Source organism: Lemur catta, chromosome 12 (genome assembly GCF_020740605.2).
Source record: "Lemur catta isolate mLemCat1 chromosome 12, mLemCat1.pri, whole genome shotgun sequence".
NCBI lineage: Eukaryota > Metazoa > Chordata > Mammalia > Primates > Lemuridae > Lemur > Lemur catta.
The window spans coordinates 33,895,909-33,915,901 of record NC_059139.1 but is presented as its reverse complement, the minus strand read 5'-3'; the positions used below and the strand labels follow the sequence as shown (position 1 = coordinate 33,915,901).

At 35.7% G+C, this 19,993-nt stretch overlaps 1 protein-coding gene across 4 annotated transcripts in view; it reads left to right on the top strand.

The window, feature by feature from the left end:
- SLC38A9 (solute carrier family 38 member 9) overlaps positions 1–14,792 on the top strand; it is a 57,470-nt gene extending 42,678 nt beyond the window's left edge. For 3 of the 4 annotated variants that reach the window (XM_045565659.1, XM_045565658.1, XM_045565661.1), the window contains 4 exons: positions 6,755–6,868; positions 8,488–8,636; positions 12,690–12,779; positions 13,992–14,792. In XM_045565659.1, the coding sequence (XP_045421615.1) occupies positions 6,755–6,868; positions 8,488–8,636; positions 12,690–12,779; positions 13,992–14,157 (519 nt within the window). In that variant the 3' untranslated portion in view covers positions 14,158–14,792. Of the gene's footprint in view, positions 1–6,754; positions 6,869–8,487; positions 8,637–9,897; positions 10,179–12,689; positions 12,780–13,991 lie in introns of those variants that run through there. The other variant, XM_045565662.1, reaches the window with a different exon arrangement.
- Positions 14,793–19,993: the final 5,201 nt, after the last annotated feature.

Genomic DNA, 19,993 nt, shown 5'->3' with positions numbered 1-19,993 from the left:
GTGTTTGAGCGTTGTCTTGTAAGAAGATTGGCCTGTCTCTGTTGACCAATCTCGTCTGCTTAATCACAAGCATCCTCATCACTTTATCCAAATGGTTGCAGTAGACATCCACTGTGATCAATTGACCACGTTTCATGAAGCTATAGTGGATAATGCCAGTATCGGGCCATGAACCAGACACCGTTAGCTTTTTTTGATGAATATTCGGTTTTGGACTGTGTTTTGGGACCTCATCTTTATCCAACCATTGTGCCAAATGCTTGCAATTGTCAAAAAGAATCGATTTTTCATTACATGTAACAATAAGTATAGAAATGATTCACCTTTATGTCGTGACAGCAAAGAAAGGCAAGCTTCAAGACAATTTCTCTTCTGATGCTCATTTAATTCATGTGGAACCCATCTATCTGGCTTCTTTACCTTGTTGATTTGTTTCAAATGGTCCAATGTTGTTGGAATAGTAACGTCAAACCTTGCTGCTAATTCACACGTAGGTTGAGATGGATTCGCTTCCACTACAGCTTTCAGCTCATCATCATCCACCTTGGTGTCAAGTTGCCCATGTGGCTCATTTTCAAGATTAAAATCACCATTGGAACTTCTCAAACCATCCACATACTGTGCGTTCATTAGCCACATCCTTCCCAAACACTTTGTTGGTATTTCGAGCTGTCTGCACTGCATTGGTTCCACGATGGAATTCATATTAAAAAATAACACAAATTTTGACTTATCCATGGTTTCACAAAAATTGCTCTAAAAAAAATTTGAAAGATAATTTCAGTGTGCTTTTCAAAGACTGAGGATGTACCTTCACAACAAACATAAAACAAGAAGTGTCAAAATAAAATGTCAGATATCAACTGTCAACCTTAGTACTCAAGGAAATTGGACATTTCATGCTTAATAACCTAATATTATAAAATAGGAAACATGTTTAATATGAGATGACATACAGTAGGGGCTGGAAATTTTTAGTTTCTTTACCCCTCTTATCCTGTCTCTTTTGACATTTACAGCCTGTTCTCATAAGCCAATTTAGACCAAGTACCCCAGAAACCCATTCTGTGAAGTAGAATTCTTATGTATCAGATCATTCTATCCATAAGGCTGTGCTTTTCAAAGTTTGCCACCAAAGTCTCCCTAATAACAGAGAACAACCTTGTATACCTGGGAATCTGGGGAAGAATACAATTTTATTAAAGTCTTGTGTTTTGTCTTAAATACTCATGCACATTTATATCGGCTCTTAATTAGTTTGTGTTACTAGAAAACAGTCTCAAAATAATGAGTTAAATTACAGGCAGTTCTCATGTTGCCTAGTTCCTGTATGCACAAATTTCAGTCGCTATGATTTTCTTAAATTACATGAATCACTCCCAATATTGTTCAAAGTTCAGTTACTACAGGATTTGAACTATGAGTTACTTGCATAAAATAGTAGCAGCTGCAAGCCCTTCAGTTCACAAATCACTATGTAAATAACAGGTGTACATCATGATTAGTGACCAGTCACATCACTGCTTTCAAAGTCTGTCAGTGATTAGTCACTGTGCATGTTAGTCACTTTACACACAGTCTATAAAGTAGGTAGTTGTGTTGCCTCCTTGTCTCCCAGTGATAAACTGATGTGATGTTTTACAAAAATGGGTAATTGAGAGAGGGAATTGGCAAACAAAGGTAAAAGTGCAACAATGAAGCAAAAAGCAATAATGCTAGAAGTGAAATCTGAATTGAACATAAATGGAGTTAGAAAAGAAATAGCCAGTTTTGGAAATGTTGACATTGCTGCTATTCAAAAGCCCCTAGATATGCAGCCAGAGGAACTTAGGGAAGGTGAACTTATCAACATGAATTTGGAAAGTGGTTGTGATGACAAGAATGAAGAAATCCCAGATGAAGGGACACTGTCAGAAAACTTCACATTAAAAGAATTCTTGGAGATATTTCACAACATTGAAAGCACAAAGGATGAAATCTTAGAAGCTGATACAAAGTTAGAATGAAGGAGTATGACAATTCACCAAGACACAAAAAAATGCTTGCTGCGTATTGTAAATTACACAATGAGAAGGAGACAAGAATAGTTCAAACTACTCTTGCTAAGTTTCTACTAAGAAATAAAACACTTTAATTCTCAATGCTTCTGATATTTTAAGTTACAGTGTACTAAATAAATAAATATTAGTTTTACTATTTACTCATTTCCCTAGACATTTATAACCAATAGTAAGAGAGTTTTTAATGTTTTGACAAAAATTGCTAAACATCACAGAATAATCATAAATTTTACCATTGATTACTGTGATTGCTTTGCACAGTTTCAAGTTGCACAGTGATGTTTACAGTCTCGTACTACCATGCAAAGTGAGGACTGTGCTGAACTTTTTGCTCCCCACAGTTCTTAAGTAGAATTTCTGTTTTGGAACGGCACATCATTTTATCTGGAGGTGTACATGCTCTAGTGTGAGAGGCTAGGACTGGATAGAGAGATGGATGTTTTATTTCATGGTCCCCCAAGGATTGAAGAAGGGTCACTACCTTTCTATTAGAACACTCAACGGGCCTTGAAATCTGTATTTCATATGTAAATACCATAAAAATGAGTTCTTACTTCCACTGAGTTTTGGGACTAGGGCTATGTAGAACTAGTATGTGAGGTTCAGCTAATAAAATTTGACTAAACTTTTGTCACTTGCAGAAAATGTTTTTAAAACAAGTGCTTAAAAGCCAAGGTTTAAATGGATGATTTTTTTTTTCTGTCTTAATTAAAACTAGTGGTACCAGTTGTAATTCATGTTAACTTCTTAACATATTAGTAATTACTAATGATAAAGCTAATATTTGTGAAGCACTATGTGCCATCAACATTCTAAACACTTTAAATGTGTATAAATATATATACTCTCAGTTATACTGAAATTGGCTCCTATGTCAGGATAAATCAAGGTAATGGGTACTATATTTTAAGAAAAACTTTGTCATTTGATTTCGTTAATGATTATACCTTTCATCAAGTTTCAGTAAGTAATTTGTTTTATAGGAATCCTGTTAATATCATGGAATAATATTTTCTTGAGATTAAAGTCAGAAAATGTGAAGCTTGCCAGGACTCTGAATTCATGATATTGATACTGGGTTAGTTATTCCAAACTCAGTAAACAAAGATTTCAAAGTAGAAAAGAAGACAAAAAAATAAAAAAGGGCTTCTCTTCTGTATAAACTATGTTTGAACTTGGATCTAAAGACATTTTGAAACAATGAAGTTCCTAAAACAGGTATAATGATCAAATTTTCCAGGTTTTCCAAGTTCAACTTAATTTTGTGTAGTATTTTCTTTCACTAAACATTTTTCACATGTATAACTAAATGGGATATCATTTCTATTCCTTTGGCATACCTTACCAAAAAAAAAGTTAAGGGGCTGAAGACCGCCCAACTCGTTCCTTATCTTCAGAAATGTGGTCCCTGTAACCCTCCTGGATATGTGGGTTAACCTCTTCGTATTTCCTCGTTGTGTTTGAATCAGAACCTATTCAGTGCTTTTTTTGCTCAGCTTTATTTTGTCTGTCTTTAGCTGTATTACCCTGCTTTGGTCTTTAAAATGATTTGAGATGCCTAATATCTTAATTTATTTACTTCTTTCTTATTCATACAAGTCTTTAGTTTGCTAGGCTGTACACCAGAAGTTTTTATGTAAGTGCTTGGGGTAGGTCTCTGTGGTCAGATTCTGTCAGTCTTGTTAGTAAATACTCCACTGGATAGTATTTTCACTATAAACGGTACGTGGAACAAATAATAAACCATGTTTGACAAACTGAATATGCTCCCAGACCACTTCTGGCCCTGTTGTAAATCCAGTCCTCATTCTGAGTTGGCATTCTACCTGTTTTTAGTTCCTTACCATCAACCGTGCCAGCCATTGCTTATTCATGAGGCAGAGTAGGTTACATTATTAATGTATAGGCTTCTTGACATATTACCAGTTCATATTGTCACTTGTGCCTCTTTTTAAATATATTTTTACTTTGAGCCTCATTTTCTAAAAGGTAACTTTTTTCCTACCCTTTTCCACTAAATGGGCTTTCAAGAGGCTATATCTTTAGGCTTTAGTGATGGCTTGGGTTTAAGCCAGAAAATAGCAAATCTCACATATGTGTATATATTCATAGGTGGCATGTTTCCCAGGATCATGCTAAACCTCAGCTGCTTTTATAATAAAAGTATCATTTCTGTTCATTAGTTTATTTTCAGATGAAAACAGATATGCAACTCCTGACCCAGTTTTACCAAGTGTATGTTGGATTACTGTGAAATAGAACTTTTCTGGTTTTAGTATTTCTCTTGCATCTCTATATGAGCTCTATTGTATACTTTGTTACTCATAACTTGTTACCTCTTTCATTTTTTTCATTATTGTTATTTATTAACTATGACACAAATACATTGGTAACTGGTCAGATCTCCATGGTAGCTAAGGGATACAATTTGGAACCACAAAGACCTTTATTTAAATATTGGCTTCACAAGCTACTCACTTTGTAACCATGAACGAGTTTTGTAACCTTGCTGCACTTAAATTTACTCATCTATAAAATGAAGAAAATGGCTGTATCTACATTATAAGGTTGTTAAGAGGATTAAATGAGACAACACATGTAATGTTCTTAGCATAGAGCCTCATACCTAGAAGCACGTAGTAAACAAAGCCAACGTGGTTATTATTTTTTATCTACATTTACTGAGCTCCTACCATGTGCCAGGTGTTGTCTTGGATACTGGGGATATAAAGATGAAAAAGACACAGTCTCTATCCTCAGAATCACATAGTCTAGTGGTATGAATCAGTTTAGAGAAAAATTTAAAAACCAGCATGATACAAGAACAACTAACCATGGCTATTTTGAGGATGTCAAGGGACCTTTTATCTCCACTTGAGATCCTTTATATCATGAACATGGATTACTTTTATAATAAAAATAATGACAGTTACAGTGTAATAGCTGCTATATTTGAGATGTATGTATGGTGCCATGAGAACAGGGAAAGCATAGGGGGAAACCATCTTATTGGGAAGCCCTCACACCTTAGCCTTTGCATCTTCATCAGATTTCCCCGAAAGTGTGCTGAGATACTTTTTCTGCAGGAAGTCAGATCAAAATAAAGTGGTGATCAGGTGGTATATAGCTAAAGACAGTCCACGGAATGGCTGCCGTCCCTCTTTACATAGAGTCCTCTCTGGCACAGCTGCTTTGCCTCTGAGATTTTTTTACAAGGCTACCTTTGTTCTTGAGTGACATTGAGTAAGTTGAGGATAAAATGACTTTCAAACATCACAATGGGAGACTACTACCCTTTGATATGAAAATAGGCATTGCCTGATTAACTTCCATTCATCCCACATAAGATCATAAGGCAGCTGTAGGGTTGACTGAAGTTTAGCCAGCCGTGGGCCCTAGAGCTTCATGAACTAAAGAGCAAAAAGACTTTGAAACTGCCCCTACCTCCAGGTTGGGTCGTCCTCTTCTCCCTCATTCCTAAGCAATTAGAAGTTCTTTGAGAGGGCCAGAACCAATCTGTACAAGCCTTTAGCTCCATAGGCCTATCTAGCACCTAATATAGGGTATAGAATTCCTGGTTTGCTTTCAAGCTGATTGTCAACTTAGCACTGACCTTAAGATTTCTTGTAGCTTGTTACTTGCTTTTTAACTGAATTTATCAGCATTCAAGTTTATAAAACTCTATTATTGCTTTAGCCCATTTAAGGAGGAAAGTTATCCAAAAAATCATAAATACCAAATGTCCAGTTTTCTTATTGTGTCATCAATTTTTTTTAAAATCATATATAATTTTTTTCTAATTTGTTTTTTTAGCTTTCAAAGTAATTTGTGTTTAAAATGAAAAAGGATTAGGCTCATTGCCATAATTTAGTTGTGCTGAATCGTTTTGCTGTAACTTTAAGGGTGATGGAGACCAAATTTGTGAGCTGTGGAATCTGTTCTTTTTGGATCTGACAGCTGGCTGCATTAAATATCTTGGAGGTTTTTACTTTGCATGGAGATGGGAGGTTGGGAGGATGGGAACAGCAGTGGAAGAAAGCAGTCCACTTTATTTAATGTTCTGTGTTTGTTTGCTGGTTCCAGTAATAACATTGTGCAGCTGTTTGAACAGCTGCCTTCTGATTTCCTTTTGTTTACTGTTTAGGCTTATAAAGCTTGTCTTTAATACCTGCTTGTTGTCTGCTTTTTAGCTAGCTTTCCTTCCTTATTAAATATATTTTAATATGTTCCACTCTCATGGTCTAGGCATGTTTTGATAATATAAGTTAATTTACTAAGGGAAGAATTTTTTAAATTTTACAGGTCATACTTACACTTACTTTCTTGTCCCTTAGCTTTATTGTTGTAGTTAAATATTTTATAATTTGGTAAATAAATTACCTTTTGAAATTAAGTCAGAATTTCAATCGTGTAAGACCACTGTTTATGTTAACTTCCTAAGTTGGCCAACAGGTAGCTTAGTCTACATATTTCAGACTACTAAAAAAAAAAAATTGGCAGACTAATGATAAAGTATGTGGATTTTGTTTTAACTACTTTCTGTGAACAAATTAGATACCTAGAAAGTATACATACACATGCATAAGGAAAAAGACAAATTTTGTATTTATTTGTCAGTCTTCTCATTTAACCAATTCATGTAGACTTATTGCAAATTTCTATAGTATGATGGAAATTTTATTCTATATTTGCAGGTGAGGGACCTGTGTATTGCTTATTTGCTAGTGACATTAACTTATCTCTATATTGGAGTCCTGGTTTTTGCTTCATTTCCTTCACCACCATTATCCAAAGATTGTATTGAGCAGGTAAGGCACTGTGTACCCTCTGTGTGTGAATGTTAAGACCTTCATATATGCATAGTAGGCAGGGTAATATAGTGGCAAGATTTAATATCAGACGGGCCTGAGTTTGAATGCCATCTCTGCTATCCACTCTAAGTAGAGGAAGGTAGGAACCTTCCTCATTCTTTCTGAACTTTGGTTTGCTTTTCTATTAAATAGTATAATACATACTCCATTAGATTTTTAGATGAGTTCTGAGATAACATATTGCGTGCCAGGCGCCTTGTAGTGCTCAAACAAATGACTACTCTCAGGTACACATATTTCTCTTTTTGTGGAGAACTGTTTCAAGTAGTTCTCATTAACTTATAAAACCTCCACAGAGAATACAGTGAATTTCCTTATTTTCCAAAGCCCACATCTGGAAATGCCCTGGATAAACTATTGTCTTAGTTCAGTAGTCCCTGATGACAGGTCTGACTCTCCTTTTGATACTGAGTGGCAGGCAGCAAAACAAAGAAAGAGTATTTGGCTGTTAAAAAAGAGACAGACAGACAGAAAGAATAAAAGAAAAAAATATTTTAATAAAAGGTTGCCATAAGTAATATTTTCATTTATTTAACCCATCAAAAACTTAGGAGTAGTATAGTCTGCAGTTAAATGTGACTGAAGAATTTCTTATTAAAAAAACAACATTTCACAGGTGACTTTCTAGTCAGACAAAATTCCTCCAATAGAGCATAGTTAAATATGCAGTGTGATTTATTACAGCTGATTTATAATGGTTATTTCAGCCAAATAGTGTTAGTAGTATTCTCATCTTTATGAGAGAAATAAGTTTGAGTTACGTCTATTATGATAGCTTGACATATTCTTATTCTCTTGATTTCCTTGATTCCAGAAGTTCTTTGGCAACCAAATGTTTGCTGAAAATTTCGTTGGTATGAGCATTCCCATATAAAGGCCACTCCCTTGGGAATAGAAATATTTGTGGTATTTGTATTTGAAAGGAAAAATAAAAATTCTGAGTGATTAACTTTTGTTTTTTAGACACCAAACTAAAATGGAGAAAGGGTCATGAAAGGAAGTAGGAATAAATCCTTTTCAGTTTAGTGATAGACTGTAAACAATGATGATCCTAGGTGATGAACGCACTCTCACCTTGTTATGTATTCTTTACTTTGAAAGTGCTACGATGCCCCAGAGGAAGAAAAGTAAGAGAGCTAGTGAGGATAAAATATTAACAGCATTAAATTAAATTATCCCTTTAAATCTTTGCAGCAGATTTGGGTATTGTGCTTGAACCATAAAGAGCAGTGCTGCTCAATCTAACTGGGGTGAAAGACAAGATTTTCTTTGTTGTTGCTTTAATGTCAAATCAATTACAGGCTGATACTTTTGTAAAACAGAATAGAACTGTGGCAAATGTCAAATTTCTATAAAAGTTTCTAAATACTTACTTTCAATTTCTGTACTTACCGCATTGAAAAATAGTTTACAAGTAATTTGTGGTTGGGTACCAGTCCACGAACCACAATTTGAGTAGCCCCTGTATTGAAAATAAGCAGAAGACATTCTATTTTATAACTTTGTATGTACAGAATTTGATTTTTAACATGACCTCGTTATCTTTCTTGGATTAGAATTTTTTAGACAACTTCCCTAGCAGTGACACCCTGTCCTTCATTGCAAGGATATTCCTGCTGTTCCAGATGATGACTGTATACCCACTCCTAGGCTACTTGGCTCGTGTGCAGCTTTTGGGCCATGTCTTCGGTGACATTTATCCTAGGTAAGGGCTCTTCTCTTGACCAGCAAGATGTGCCAAGCAGCGAATGACTAGGCAAGCAGGTCAGGTTAAAGTGTGACTGATCCTTTTGCTATAAAAATTTGCCTAGTGAAAATGGTTACTAAGGGTAGATCATTGGTATCCTTTTCCCTGAAGAGCTTTAAAAGTAGAAGCTATTCCCTTGTCTGGAATTATTTAAAGTTCATTCCTTCTAGTATAGTTAATTAGTTCTGATACTAGTTATATTTATCTTATGATTTAGTTGCTGTTAATCCACACATTGCCAAGAAGTTTATAATATATAGTACCTGCATTGGCAGTGTGTAGCTAATGAGAAGCAACACTTTTAATTATTGGTCATTGATACTTACTTGTATAATTATTAACATTTGTGCATTTTTACATAAATGATCAGTTGTTTAGAATTGAAGTGAGATATTTAACGAGTTTAAATTCTTATTTGATATATAATGAGTTTAAATTCCTCCTGTCATTTTTGACCTCTTATTGGGGATGGAGGCGTGTGAGTCATTTTGAAAATCTATTCAAAGCTGGTTACCCTCATCCAAGAGAAATTTCTATATGTCATTTCAAGGTTTCCCTGCAGTCTTCTTATGGACACCTGGTTAACTCCTATTCTTATATTAAGTTTTATTATAGTGTTAGCCTAGTGAAAAGTACCTCATTCTATTTATTTACTTTTTTTAAATAGGATTTCATTCTGTCACCCAGGCTGGAGTGCTGTGGCACAATAATAGTACACTGCAACCATGAGTTCCGGGGCTCAGGCAGTCCTCCTGCCTCAGCCTCCTGAGTAGCTGGGACTATAGGCGTGTGCCACCACACCTAGCTACCTAGTTATATTTTATTGGAAATGAATTATCTTAAATGAAGAAAACTTTTTAATAAAATTCGGAAAAAAATTGCATTTACAGTAACCAACTAAACAAGTGGTCTTAATCAGTTCCTGTTTGAAGTGAACTGATGTAGTCTGTCCCCTTAGTAAATAATTTTAGCTATAAATATGTTAGCTTAAAAACAAAGCAAATGTCAAGTTACCAGGTCTCAAGCATTGATAACAGCAGCAGCTATAGTTCTAACATTGCTAATTTAGACAACTGGAGTTCAGTAAATTTAAGACTCCTGTTGTGTTTATACTCTGTGCTGTATTTATATTCACCAAAATAAAGTATCTACAGTGAAGTCATAGATGGAAAAAGTCTTGGCACATGCATTATTCCTGTTTTCTGCCATTATTTTACAGAATGGTGGCTGTTAGAAGAATGTTTTTTCTTCTTGGAAAAAGTCTGGAATTTCCCTTCTGTGTTCTTAACCTACCACCAAGAACACACTATCAGTTCCCCTAGTTACAAATACTCTACAGAGCGTGCGTACTTTGGAACATACTGTTTGATCACAGGACCGCTTTATATTCTTAAAATTTATGAGGACCCCAGGAGCTTTAGTTTATGTGGGTATGTCTGTCAATATTTAACATGAAAAATTAAAACTGAGAACTTTAAAGTATTTTTAATTCCTTTAAAATAAAACCATTACTTGTTAATAAACATTTTTTGAAAAATAACTACTTTCAAAAAAATTATTTAGTTTACATTTTCAAAACTGTTAAGTGTCTGCTTTGTTAGTGGGTAGTTGGTTTCTCCTGTCTGCTTCTGCATTCAATGTTATAATATGTTGTTTTCATTTGAATATATGAAGCAAATCCAGCCTCACATACATACATAGTTAGAAAATAGAAGAGGTACTTTTAATAGCCTTTTCAGGTGACTATGGATATTCTTCTTCAATACTATGTCAAAACTTGATAAGTGGTAGTTTCTCATTAGTTGCAATGTGGAATCTGAAATGTGTTTACGTTAAAACCTATTGGTCTGTCTTGCAGTTTGGATCTTTTACCTATGTTTGATTTTGTGTTTGGTCATTTGGAAAATACTGGTTAACTGAGTTCTGTGGATCTTCTGAATGTTGACACATTTCATTATATAGTATCAAAACCCACATTGTTATTATCACCACTAATTTCACTATAAAAGTCTTTAAATATTGGAAAGCTTTCAAGGTCATGGCAACAAATACAAGTTCTCCAAAATTCTAGTTTTTATTTGAAGGCTCAAATTTTGTCTTTGGCAACAAATACTGCCAGTTGTTTTTCTTGAAGTGACAAACTCATATTCATTTTCAGGAAAATGTCTGTCAACACCCAAGTTTGAATGACCATAGTTTGTCTGCATTTCAAGTAAAAATAGCATTTGTTGGGGAAAACAGCTAGGTCAGCCTCCAGCTTAGCCATGGAAATACTTTTCCTCAAGACAACTGTACTTCAGCATGCAGCAGATGTGCTTTATTTGATCACATGGAATATTAAAAAGATGTGTATTCAAAGCATGAAATTTAATAGAACTAATTAGTTTTACTTCTTTATCGAGGATTTTTTTTTTTTCTTCTTTTGAGAGTATGTTGCAGTAAAGAACACAGTAACGTCTTGAATTATTGTGAAAATAATTTTTACCTCAGGGACTTCCTAAAAGAGTATTGGGACCCCCTTGGGCTGTGATCACACTTTGGGAACCACTACTTTGGAAAATATACAAAGTTGTTTCCTCTTACGATACAGAAATAACAAAGGCCCAGCCAATGTCTCAAAGCTCTCAAGCAATTTTAGGGTTGAAGTTTCTGGATAAATAGTAAAATCTGGAAGCCTAATATCTTTGTAATTCATCAAGATGTATGACTAACCACTTATTTGTGTAAATAATTTTCCTTATTTTTAATTCTGTCTGCAATCTTTATCTGGGATCAATTAACCTCTGATAACTTGAGCCTGAAGTGTGGCTTTGATGTGTATATTTGGCACATTTCTTGGGGAAATGAAGTTATTTCTTGAGCATCAAATTTCATCTACATTATTTTTGTGTCCAAAATTGATTCCCAAACCTGGAATTGTTACTATCTAGTTAAAGTATTTAGAAAATATTCTATCCATGGTAAATAGTGAGTAGCTTTCAGTGGTTAAATCTGAAAAATAAAGACCCACCCATTTTGTCTTTCCCTTAATAAAATTTATTTTTCTCCTATGAAAGTAAAATAAACACTTTACAAAAAGTTTTTTAAATATAGAAAAAAGGAAATATTATCCAAAATGCCTAAATTATAACACAATTACTACTGCCTTTTCAGTCTTTTCAGTGTATATCCTTCTGATATTTTTTCAAATTTTTTTTTAATTTTCCTGTATGGTGAAAACCTAACTAGCTTTTTTCAAAATTGCCTAGATATTTTTTTACCCATCTAGGTAATAATGGTAAGTTATTTTTAATAATTTTAATATGTTCTGTCAAGTAAATTGTTGACTTGCTGTATCTAGGCTGTATCTTCTGTTTTTCAGAAATATCTTTATAGCTTTTTTCATGGTTTTGATTATTTTTATCAAGATATTCCAAATAGAATTATAGATCAAAGAATATGGATACACACTACCAGTTTGCTTCTATAAAATTTAACTGCACAAAAGGGCCAATTTCACTGTCTCATTACCAACATTGAGTATTATTGTTGCCTTCTATTTTTGCTGTGATTTTGTCAAGCTTAAGACATTCTCATTTTAAAGATGCTAAGAATGAACTTTAGGCCAGGCGCGGTGGCTCACGCTGTAATCCTAGCACCCTGGGAGGCCGAGGTGGATTGATTGTTTGAGCTCAGGACTTCGAGACCAGCCTGAGCAAGAGCGAGACCCCGTATCTACTAAAAAAAAAAAATAGCAAGAAATTAGCTGGACAACTGACAATATATAGAAAAAATTAGCCAGGCATGGTGGCACATGCCTGTAGTCCCAGCTACTCGGGAGGCTGAGGCAGAAGGATCACTTGAGCCCAGGAGTTTGAGGTTGCTGTGAGCTAGGCTGACACCACGGCCCTCTAGCCCAGGCAATAGAGTGAGACTCTGTCTCAAAAAAAAAAAAAAAAGAATGATCTTTGTTCTCATATTAGTGGTTGTAATTTGCCTATTTTTTCTTTTCTCCAAACTCTCAACTTCTAGCATTTTCCACGTGCTGATTCTTAATCTAATTATTGTGGGAGCTGGAGTGATCATGGCCTGTTTCTACCCAAACATAGGAGGGATCATAAGGTACTGCTGAAGGGAATGGTGGCCTTTTGTGTCTTGGACTTTAGGCTTTTCCTGTTGGAGCTGTTGTTACTGTTTTAATTTAATTGTATGAAATTCCTGTGAGTATTTAAAACTGGTAACATTTAAATGTAGTTCCCTGGTATCAGCTAAAGTGCTCATTAGCTTCCATTTCTGTTTATTCCTGATGGAGAACTGATTCTAGAAGCATTATCCCATAGCCTCAGGCTCCTTTCCCTTTCTTTCCTCATCATATTCCACTGTGTTTCCTTTGTCTTTATCCAAAGTAAAAGTTATTTTTAATATGTAATATATAACTTCTTGGGGGTACCTGGGAGGTCTTTTATATAACAAGACTATATTGTAACTTCCTTAATCCATTTCTGCTCAAAAACATATTTCAGTGCTACTTATAGTCAGAAAGTAAGAGTTTAGATCCCAGATGGGGTTTTTTCCCCCTAAATATCCTTTCCCTAAAAAAATTGTGACAGGTTGAGTAGAATGGGACTAAAGTTGTGACCTCAGATTCTCAAGGGAAACTGAGGTTTAGAATGATCTGATTTCTCCAGCAGGGCTGAGTCACATTTTTGAAGATCTGTACCTAAGAAAGTAATAAGAAGCAAGAGAGGAGATGGTTAGCCTGACACTTATTGAATATAATGGACTTACAAGTTCCTATTAAGCTGTTCCTCAAGAAAACTCAAGTATAGAGAAAAGGAGGAGAAAGTACATATTTCTCTGTCACAACCTCATATTTAGATATTTTTGTTATTATCTTTGATAATTATGCTGAATGCCACGGAGGCAGTCATCCATCTGTTCTCATTTTTAAACAGATGCTAACAGTCCCCCCAAAACTCAGAATGCATAATTAGTTTATAAAAGATCAAAGATAGGAAGCCTATCTCCAGATGTTTTTGAGGAAGTAGCCACAATCACTCAGACATAGAGGAACTGTGGAGATTTGAGGGATGAATAAAAAGTCTTTGTCAAGCAGATGCTATAAAGATGAGCAGGAAATAATATATTAACTTAGCAAGTAAAATAAGTTTTAAATCCAAATGCTTTATGTCAACAACAAATGAATCAAAAATAGTTTTGTTGCAATATCAGACTGGGGATTTATTAATAAATTGTACTATATTTACCTTAATTATAAATCAGAAAAAGCAAAGTACAAGATGAATATTAACCCCAAAAGCTTTTATTTTGCAGATATTCAGGAGCAGCATGCGGCCTGGCCTTTGTATTCATATATCCATCACTCATCTATATAATTTCCCTCTACCAGGAAGAGCGTCTGACGTGGCCTAAATTAATCTTTCATGTTTTCATCATCATTTTGGGTCTGGCTAACCTGATTGTTCAGTTCTTTATGTGAAATATTCAACTGTTTTCTCAAGATCTTTCATGGTATTTTGAACCTTGACAACAGGTTTACATAAATTCACTTGTAAATGCTGTTGTTGCCATAATTTTAAGTGTTTTCTAATATAACTTGAAAGCAAGGGAAAATAGTAGTCCACTAAGTATTTTTGATATGGGTGGGGAAAGGGGCCAGAACAATGATCTTAGTCTCTTTACCTTTCTCATTTACTCACCTCTTCATTCTCATCGTCTTTTCTGGGTAGAAATGTATGCCCTTGGAAAAATCACAGTGGGTTTTGCTTTTAGAAGTATTAAGTGGGCAGATTTATTTTGCCTACAGTAAAGATTCTCAGGGTGTCACAGCAGCATATTGCCAGATTCTGTTTCTGTTTTATGTTTCAGTGTTTTCACTTTCATTTTCTTTCTTGCTGGACCATTTCTGCAGTTTGCCCAAACCTCTACTGTTTGGGACAGCAAACCAAATACCTCATTTTAAAAAACAAGTTTCCGTAGTATTAGTGTCAATAGAGTGAATTCTTAGCTACATCTTTAATCTCTATTTGAAGAAAAAAGTGAAAAAAACAGAACAGTATCAGTATAGGACCCAGGGTCATGAAACATATGTAAAATAAACAAAGTAGGAGAGTTTGTTGCTGTCTGACTTCTCTTTTATTTCTAATCCAGTACCAGTGACTTAGGTCAAAATCACAGTTCCCCAAGCCAGATTTTGCATAGGAATAAGAATGATTGTCCCCATAGACCCAGGGCATTATTTTGCTTTTTGGATCCCTGTGGTGACAGGCCAGTGGGGAAAGCATGGCAGAGAGGGACCAGTGAGGCCCACGGGGGAGCAGAAGAATGGAAAAGGGGCCAGGAAGGGAGAGGCCTCAGCCCAGCATATCTTGTATCCTCTGGGGGTGGAAGTGGTTTCTGTACTGCAGAAAAGGATTCATTTTGAGTCATGACCTCCAGAAGGGGACCCCATCTGCTCACTTCTGTGACTGGCAGGGCAGAGAGTTAAATCCCCATAGGAAGTCCTTAGATCTGAGAAAAGGGTTAGGGAATCTGGATTCTTGGAATTGATACTCTCCCCTTTTTTATTCCGAAGTAAAAGCTAAACCATAATCCAAATTCATGTCTTCCATGTAATACAGCCTCTGTGTTCAGCTTAGAACTACAACTTGGTAATGTTTCTTTTCTGAAAAATTTAGATTTCTCTAAAGTTTAGTCTAAAGTTAAAAAATATATATCCATATCCAAGGATAGTGTATAGATTTGTGTTATCTCCTTCCTTTGAGAAAGACAGGTGAAATAGTTTTTTAAACCTAGTAAGGGAGCCCCAGATTCAAGACCAGCCTTAATTTCTTTCAGCAAAACTTTCTGTCCTGTTCATAGAGGCATAGACCTATATTAATGATTAACTACATTTCCTAAAGCCCTTTTCTAAAAAGTCTCATTTTGAAAATTCTCAAGCCTACACAAAAGTAAAGAGAATAATATGTTGAACCCCCATATACCCATTCCCTAGATTAATAATTATAAGACTTTGCTGCATTTGCTTCACCTATCTCTTGTTTTTCCATTCCACTGAAATATTTTAAAGTCAGTCTCAGACATTGTATCATTTCATCTCTATAAACCTTAATACACAGCTAATAGCCTTTTGAACTCAGTTACATTAATGGAGATAGTCTGAAAAGTTTTTGTTAGGAGAAACAACTAGTGGAAGTTAGGTTAACTAGAAAATTCTGAAGTAGGTGTCTGGATTGCTGTGTTAACCTCTCTTAGGAGTATAACGAATGGAGAAAAGTACCTGTCTGTGCTTGAGGGTCCCTGAATCTTTGTGACTTCAGAGTCTTGTTCATAGGACATAGGATTCAAAAGCAAGATAACACTTTGAGAGATCTTCTAGACTTAATCCCTGTTTATCCCTGGTTGTCTCCCCTGTCTTTAAAACTTTAAAGACAGTTTTCGTCGCCTCTTTTCAATAATGTACTTGAATGTTTTAACAAATGGAAAAATACTTTGATATATTTTTGTCCACTTAATGAACAAAGTGAATATGACAATGAATGTGTTACTTACTAAACTAAAAAAGCAATGTGGATCTTTGCTTTTGTTTTCTTTAAAAAGACTTGATAATTTAGAATTTCTAAAGTCTTTTTTTTTTTAATTTCTAAAGTCTTATGTTAGACTTACATGAATAACTTCACCCTCTTAAGTTTCTTTTCATGAGATCAACTCCTTTGGCCTGTTACTTGGCATGGTCAGAGAACTCTTTGTATGTCAGTGTGTATGTCCTGGCCCACACATTAGCATGATGAGACACGAAGTCATTCAGATCACATTACCATTCAATTTAGACTCTTTCTCTACTGTCATCTCTTTGAATTTTCAATTAAAATTTTTTCACTTTTTCCTCAGACATGGTTAACCTTAATTGCTTTGAATTTAGTTTATTTGACACACAACTGAGGACGTTATAAAATTTTAAATGTGCTGTTTAGAGAGATCTTCATTAGAAAGCCTATGGAAATTAGTCCATAAAAAGGGACTATATTAAAGGGAAATACTTTATTTACATTAAGTATTTTTGACAAATACAGCGCAGCTACTAACTGTAGAAATAGAAGAGGTTTCTGTTTCTACTTGGAGTTCACTGGGAAAATTTTTTATTTGTGTTTTGATTTATCTATTTCCATAAATAATTTAATAAACTACAGCATTCATTGCTTTGGAGGAGATAAATATGTATAAGACATCATTCATGTCCTAAATGAAATTTTAATCTAGTAGTGGAACTACATGCACAATTAGCTGTGATACAAGGCAGTTTGTACTGAGGACTATTAGAGAAAGAGAAACAGATTCCTTTCAGTTAGCGTCCTCAGGGAGGGCTGAGAAGGGAAGCTGAGTGGTAAAGCAGCGAAGATTTGTTTTCAGGTTCCTCTTAATAACTGTCCAAAATTTAAGTATTTGGTATGTTCACCAGCAAGTGGGATCATGTATGTTAAGTGTATTTGCTCTTATTTTGGTAAATTGCCTTGAAGATAAGTTTTATGAGGTGTGTTTAACTGCTTCTGTATGCCATTTCTTCTCTTTACATTTTGAACACACTATTATTCACTTCTATGAATATTGGACAGCAAAACACAATTAATAGAGGAAATAATTAGTAACACATTGGATGGTATAAACAGAAAAATTTTATAAAATTTTCTCTCTGAAGACTTGACTTACTTTATCAGTATTCAAGATGTCAAATGTTTGAACTCATTGATAAGAGCAGAAAATATTGATGCTATATGTTTTCTTTACAAATCACTGACCTGTTGCCTTGTAGAATCTGGTGATGGTGTTCCTTTTTTTCTTTTTTTAACTCAGTTTCATCCCAATTTGAATGTCCAAAACCAAATCCAAATCTAGTTGACACTTAAACAATAGACTGTTACATTAGTTTGTGGTCCAAAGTGAAATTAATCCCCCACATGTGCACCAGTGGCCTGGCTGGCCCATTTTACAGTTGACTGCCAACTTCACTTCTGATTATATAAACATGTATTGCAAAACAGCTCTGACGGGAACCTCATAACCTAAACATTATTCTCTGAAATGTAATTTGTTGTCCTTTGATATAAAAGAAATTAAATCAAAATTATTTTGAAGAAGAACAACTCTGGGACTTTGCTTAATTGAATTTTGCTGGGAAACGTTACTGCCTAGAAGCACTGGCCCCAGAGTGGGAAGAAGCTGGGTTTTATCTTTTGCAGGGTCAAACTTCTCAAGTGACTTTGTGCCAGCGTTTCACATCAGGCCACAAGGGAGCCCTTCCTAGTGTTCTGATCCTAGAGAAAGGCATACATTTTGTTAACCAAAACCTAAAATGACCATCCCTTAGGACAATATACTGTTGTCACCTCTCCTTCTGAGAACATTCAGAATGAATGTGACACCAGGTAAGTGTAGCCCACCTTCTGGCAAAGAGCTTGGTGTCATAATCTTCCAGAGCCACCTAAGTGAACAAAGAGTTCTAATTTTCCGCCTTCCCTAAGTAATATTAGTATTCCCCCCACCCCATATAATTTTTCTCTATTTTCCACCTCTTCTGCAAAGATAAAATAAGGCTATGTCTTTTATTTTTATTTATTTATTTATTTTTTGTTTGTTTTTTGGGTTTTTTTTGTTGTTGTTTTTGAGACAGAGTCTTGCTTTGTTGCCCCGGCTACAGTGAATGCCGTGGCATCAGCCTAGCTCACAGCAACCTCAAACTCCTGGGTTTAAGCGATCCTACTGCCTCAGCATCCCGGGTAGCTGGGACTATAGGCATGTGCCACCATGCCTGGCTAATTTTTTGTATATATATTTTTAGTTGGCCAGATAATTTCTTTCTATTTTTAGTAGAGACAAGGTCTCACTCTTGCTCAGGCTGGTCTCAAACTCCTGACCTTGAGCGATCCACCCGCCTCAGCCTCCCAGAGTGCTAGGATTACAGGCGTGAGCCACCGCACCCGGCCAAGGCTATGTCTTTTAAAAGATTAAAAACTTCTCCATCCTCCTTATTTATCTCAGGCCGTAAAGTACAGGCCCAGGATAGGGATAGGAAAGAGCTCACGCTCCAGATATTTCTTCCTTTGGCTGTCTCTTGATCTCAAGTGGTCCTGTTATGTTTGGTCACAGCAGGCACTCAATATACACTTGTTTAATCACTTAACTAGTCAGAATTCTACTTTAATAAGAAACAATAAGTTAATTGCTATTTTCTAGGATTTTGTTCTATACCCCCCAAAACAAAACAAAATTGGGTCAGTCAGGTTCTGGATTAGTCATTCAGTCAATATTTTAAGTACTTACTGGATGCCAGACCTTATGCTAAGCACTGTGCATACAGTGGTGAATGAGCCAGATGTGGCCCTGATGGTTTAGCATCCTTTGCCCGCCCTCCCGAGCACCAGCAATTGGGTCATCGTCCCCAGGTGCCTCGCAAGTGCCAGGGTGTTGCCCTTTCCGCTTGCCCCGTCTACTGAATGATGTGTTATAGCCACATCATACACATGTTTTGAAGAAACTAGTATAGGACAGTGGTGCAATAAATGGGTCTTTGTAAAGTGAACCGTGTTTATCAAGGTAAAACGTTTTAAAATCCTAGGTTAATTATAATTACATAAAATTACATGGATGAGAACTGGAAGGTGCCACAAAAGAGTGAACATGAGTGACCTGTTGAGGGGGATTCTAAGTGAATCACTTAAGTTGTTACTTTATTATTTGCATAACATATTTTTCTAATAAGATGTCTGGAAAAAAATCACAAAGCCTGTGCAACATAGTGAGACCCCACCTCTACAAAAAGAAAAATATGTATTAGCTGGGTGTGGTGACACATGCCTGTAGTCCCAGCTACTCGTGAGGCTGAGGTGGGAGGAATGCTTGAGTCCAGGAGTTCGAGGTTGCTGTGAGCTATGATGATGCCACTGCACTCCAGCCTGGGCAACAAAGTGAGACCCTGTCTCTTAAATGAATAAATAAAATAAGTCACGGAAAAGACAACTTGTAGAAATATATCTACCACCGACGTATGAAATAAAGAACCTGCCTACAAAGAACCCCCTAGAAGGGGTAAGAGAGATCCTTGGTTACAGGGGGACAGATCCACGTTTTATGGGGCCTAAAGTTTATATAGTTTGGAGTTCCCTCATTAAGGAAAAATAAAAAATTAGGAGCCCCAAATTAGGAAGGAGCCCATACAAGTGAGGAACCCTGACTGTAGCTTTTTTACCCTTAAGGTAAATCATCCACAAACCACTCTGGGCAGGGCGATGGGAGGGGATGTTAAAAGGTCAAAGGAGAAG